This window comes from Lolium rigidum, chromosome 6 (assembly GCF_022539505.1).
Source record: "Lolium rigidum isolate FL_2022 chromosome 6, APGP_CSIRO_Lrig_0.1, whole genome shotgun sequence".
NCBI lineage: Eukaryota > Viridiplantae > Streptophyta > Magnoliopsida > Poales > Poaceae > Lolium > Lolium rigidum.
Genome location: NC_061513.1, coordinates 62,156,146 through 62,161,170, shown reverse-complemented (window position 1 = coordinate 62,161,170; position 5,025 = coordinate 62,156,146). Strand labels below are relative to the sequence as shown.

Sequence of the window (5,025 nt, the reverse complement as noted above, 5' to 3'; positions counted from 1 at the left end):
ATAGCGGGCTATAGCCACCTTTTAGCACGCGAATGCCTTTAGCCGCACCTTGCTTGAAAGGCTATAGCCGGGCTATAGCGGGGCTATAGCCGGCTATTTAAAACTACGACGGATATTTAAAGCAGAACTCGAGCCAGCACAAACGTTAATGGGCCAGCGAAACGGAGCTAAGGAACGCTCAGGCGTTACTGAGCAGTTTCCGCTTGTGATTTATTTTTCGGAAAAGGAAAAGAGATTTCTGAAGAGAAAGAGCAAAGTAGATAGGATCCCGGGAAGTGGAGAGTTCTTCGTCTATCCTCGTGCAGAGCTCAAGCGCCTTGCTTGAATGGCTCTCCTCCGCCTCCAAGAACACTGCTTTCTCCTCCAAATTTCCAGCTCGCACCTCCCAAATCTCCTCAAACCCGCAAGAACCCCTCGCCGGAGCCAGCTCTCGCTTCCCAATGTAGCAAGGGTCCCCGGCTCCTCCACAACACCCACTGCAACCCCGGCGCGAAATGCGGCGGCGCCTTGGCGGGGCGAGCTCCTGCTCCTCCTCCCCGCCGCCGCCGCCTCCTGGACACCGTTCCCTGCCTTCGCCGCGGAGGCCGACGGCGGCGGGAAGGTGAGCCTCGAGTCCATCGTGGTGGCCATCGACGACTTCAACAACCGGAACCCCTTCTTCGTGGCCGGGGTGGTCTTCGTGTGGCTCGTGGTCATCCCGCTCGCGCAGGAGTACTTCAGCAAGTACAAGGCCGTGGGCGCCCTCGACGCCTTCCGCAAGCTCCGGGACGTGCCGGAGGCGCAGCTGCTCGACATCAGGCGGGGCAAGAGCGTGCAGTTCATGCCGCCGCCCAACCTCAAGCTCGTCGAGAAGAGCGCCGTGCAGGTGGAGTTCAACGAGGAAGACGAGAAGGACTTCCTCAGGGAGGTTCTAAAGAGGTTCCCGGACCCGGCAAACACCGCCGTCTGCGTCCTTGACAAGTGAGTGCTCCATGGTACCTCCATCGATGCATGATGTGCACTCTGTACCTGCATTACTCAATGCTTAGTTAGTTGTGTGTATTGACTAGGTTTGGCCTCAGATGCATTGTCCGTGGATTAATGTGCATAGTGCTAGATGTGTCTCTATGCAGCAAGCAGTGTGCACAACTTAGCATTACTTCAGGCGTTTCTAAATGAACAACAATGTATATAGCATAGTGCTAGATGCTTACTTGTATCGGCACTGTAAATCAGAATTTGTTGCTGCTCTGTAAATGAAAACAATTGGGCATTGGTTATATACTACGTATGTGCGTAGATGGATAACATCATAGTGCATATAACCTTTATGCTAGTTGTTAATCGTTGTGTCGCTCTTCGTGGGCAATGGAAAACAAAAGATAAGGCCTTTCTTATTCTGTTTTCTGTCCCGTGAGTTCCCATTTAAATATTACCTGACTCGGTAACTAGATAACTAAATTAGTATGAAAAGTTCTTGTCATGTTGTACTGCATCAACTAAAGTAGCTACTGAAAATGGATGACATGTGTATTTTGCCCACCGGAGATTGATAGTTTGAATTCAGAGTTAAGAATTCAGATAATAACAGATTTGCTTAGACGCTGATATTGCTGATGCTTCTTTATACTTTGATCATGCCAAAGCAGTTATGTTTAAATTCTTTCTGAGCCTTCGGACAATTATGCTGCAATCAGTTACCAACCTAAGTTTACGCTGTGCAAGGTAGCTTTGATGGTAATTCAGTAAAAGTGGCTGAGCTGTTGGTCAACAATGGTTTCAAGGAAGCATATGCAATCAAAGGAGGAGTAAGAGGCCCAGAAGGTTGGCAGGTTAGTTATGACACTATGGATTGAAACCAATAAAAGCAGCGCATATATAATACCTTGCTGTTTTAGTATTAAACGTTGTTATTTTCTTAGGCAATTCAAGAAAAATATCTTCCCCCAGCTGTTCATGTTTTCCCAAAGAAGAAGAAGAAGAGCAAAGGTTTGACACATACAGATGCCACAACTGAAGGAACAGATGATCAGCATGAGAAAAATGGAGAACTATTAACTTCAGATGATCAGCATGATTCAAGCAACGGGATCCAAGATGGTCATGAAGAACTAAATGGAAGTACTTCAGCCACAAAGCATTCAACAACAAGACCATTATCACCATACGCTAATGTATGACTCTGTTACCTTGTTACCGCCAACATGCTCTGAACTTGATTTTCATTGAACTTCCACCTAGCTCATAGCAGTTAGATTTTTTGCTCATATAGTAGCAACAGTTTGGACAGAGATTTGGTGCACATGGGCACCAGTGATCCCTATTTAAAAAAGTAATTAAAATTACATTTCTAAGTTTCAGAAAAATCTGAAAATAAATTATGATGTAGCCAGTATTGTATTCCACAAACCTGTAAATTTTCAGCTGGAAATAATTTGTATTTTAGGCTACACAAAAATAACAAATTTGTAGATCTGAGTATAGTGATTCAGATCTTAAAAAAAATCAGATTTTGTCATTTTTGTGTAGCTCGAAAAACAAAATATTTGTACTTGAGATTTTGTATGTTAGTGGGATACATCATCAGCTCATTTTAGAATTTTGCTGCAGATTTTTTTAAAACACATAAATCTAATTTTCAAATTGTTTAATACAGCAGAGAGCACTGATGCCCAAGATCCAAAATGACATTTCGCAACAGTTTCCCTAGTACTAACTTCATTCCTTCATATTATAAGATTTCTATCGGAAAAGGGGGAAAACCCACTGAATGTGTTATATTTACAGTTAATTGCTTTGCAACATTAGCTTGTAAGCCTGATGATTGTCTGAGCTAGATAGTTTTTTTTTTGTTGCAAAAGTCGTAGATAGATAGTTAATTCGTGTCAGCAATACCAGACACTTTGCTCCCTTTACATGATTTGAGTTTATCATGCAGTATCCTGACTTGAAGCCTCCGTCATCTCCGAGTCCATCCAAGCCAGGGAGGTAGAAGCAATATAAGCAATATAATGCCTGGACTTAACGAAGGCAGAGTCAGTCATTTTTGGCATAACCATTTTGTCACACTAAATCCATGGATGTAGAGGCGATCAATGTGGGTCACGATGCAGAAGACCATTGCTGGACAAAACGAAATGGTGTTATTGACAGCATGGTGATTTCTTACGTTTGTGTAAATGTCAAACTTTTCCCAGTTTGTTAACTGTTGTCTGTACATTGATGTGGGTATTGTTGTATACAAGACTAGACATTTGATTTCATTTTGGTCTCGTATTCTGGCCTGTGCTGGAGGCATCTCTGAACATGGATCTACCTGCTAAATCAGCTCTTCTGATTGACCGAAATTATCTTATGGGTCGTGAGTTCGCGGGAGCAAAAGAACAGCAATCCCAGGTTTCGGATCAAATACTCGTGATATCATCTGCATGAATGCGATGCGAATTTTTGTGGACTTCCGTTCAATTATCTATTTGAGAATATATTTGAAGATAGTAATTTACTGGCTGATGTGTGCGGGAAATTGGAAACTTTTTGGAAGAAGAGACATCAGTTGATGGTCTTACGTGATGGAACGAGTGAGGCTCAGATAAGTATTAAAAACATGTCAAAATGTTTTAATTTTTAAAAGCAGATATGTACATATATGTAAGCAACAAAATATCCAAAGTATGTTAATGCCTATTTACAGAAGGAAAAAAGAGTAGTGCGTTAGGTAAATTTGATCATTTTAGTATAAAAATAAATAAATATGTACTTACGTCCCAAAAAGAAAATTGGCCTATGCAGGGCTCGAACCTGCGACCTTAGCCTTATTAGGACCACGCTCTAACCAACTGAGCTAATAGGCCGTTATTATATATGTATTCGAACAATGGAAATTATTAAATAAATAAAATTCCTAAATAACGCCATCAGAAAGCCTCAACAAACGCTGCAAATTCCCCGAAAAAATCCCGGCCCTACGCGATCCACGGGCCACCATGGAGCATCCACTGCAACACCGGCCCTGCCCATATATAACCCTTGATCAACGGCGACATTCTGGAGTATCCAACTAGCTTTGGTTAAGCTCAGCACGTTCCGTTTACCACAGATTACTTCTGCTACAGAGACATCCTCAAAAGAAAAAGAAAAAATACTTTTACTACGTAGACAATGGAGAGGTGCATCAGGAGATAGAGAAAGACGACGCAAGAAAATCTAGTTACTCGCAATTTTGTGTCGGTTCTCTATGACCACTGGTGGAAAAAGGGTCTTTGGTCGCGGTTCGCAACTGCCATTAGTCGCGGTTGCGCAACCGCGACCAAATAAGCGCGACTAAAGGCCCTCCTTTAGTCGCGGTTGCTTACGAACCGCGACTAAAGGCCCGTCCACGTGGGCGCCAGGCGACCGTCGGGGCGGAGGACCTTTAGTCGCGGTTCTTCTGGCCAACCGCGACTAAAGGCCGCCGCAGGTTTAGGGTTTTAGCCCCCTCCCTAAACCTGTTTTCTTTTTAATTTGTATTGTTTTATTTCTTTTGTGCTTTATTTTAATTTTGAAGGAGTTTCACATATTCTACGGTACTACATACATGCATATGAATGTACAATTTCAAACAAATTTGAAATTATAACCAAAAAGAATTCAAGAGGAATATACAATATATATTCAATATCATCGGATGACCATATACAATTTTGAACAAGTTTCCATACATAATTTAATGCATATGAAGTTCTACGTCCTCGTAATAGTGTTCTCCTTTAGGATGGAGGACTTTCCTCGTGAACCATCCAGCTAGTTCCTCTTGAAGTGGTCGGAAGCGAGCTTCTGGACTAAGCATCTTCCGGAGGTTATTCCTCTTCTCATTGTTATCACTCGGAACCCGCTCAGAGGTGTATCTCCGGATCATCTCACAGACATAGTATCCACATAGATTGGTCCCCGCTGGCTGAATATCGCCACCATTCTTAGCCATTGACCGCATGAAATGTAGCTCTTTTTTGAAATCGCCGACCCTTTCATCTGAGAACCGTCTCCAAACCCTACGAGACAAAGAAAATT

At 42.9% G+C, this 5,025-nt stretch overlaps 1 protein-coding gene and 1 non-coding gene across 2 annotated transcripts; one reads left to right on the top strand and one right to left on the bottom strand.

Moving 5' to 3' along the window:
* The first annotated feature begins 255 nt into the window (after nucleotides 1-255).
* Nucleotides 256-3,242, top strand: LOC124666872 (rhodanese-like domain-containing protein 4A, chloroplastic). The gene is made up of 4 exons (XM_047204197.1): nucleotides 256-960; nucleotides 1,709-1,811; nucleotides 1,902-2,153; nucleotides 2,918-3,242. Exons 1-4 carry the CDS (start codon nucleotides 326-328, stop codon nucleotides 2,969-2,971), a joined length of 1,044 nt encoding a protein of 347 aa, XP_047060153.1. The 5' UTR covers nucleotides 256-325; the 3' UTR covers nucleotides 2,972-3,242.
* Nucleotides 3,243-3,756: 514 nt separating this feature from the next.
* Nucleotides 3,757-3,830, bottom strand: TRNAI-AAU. Its single transcript has one exon. It is a non-coding gene; the product is annotated as a tRNA-Ile (tRNA).
* Nucleotides 3,831-5,025: the final 1,195 nt, after the last annotated feature.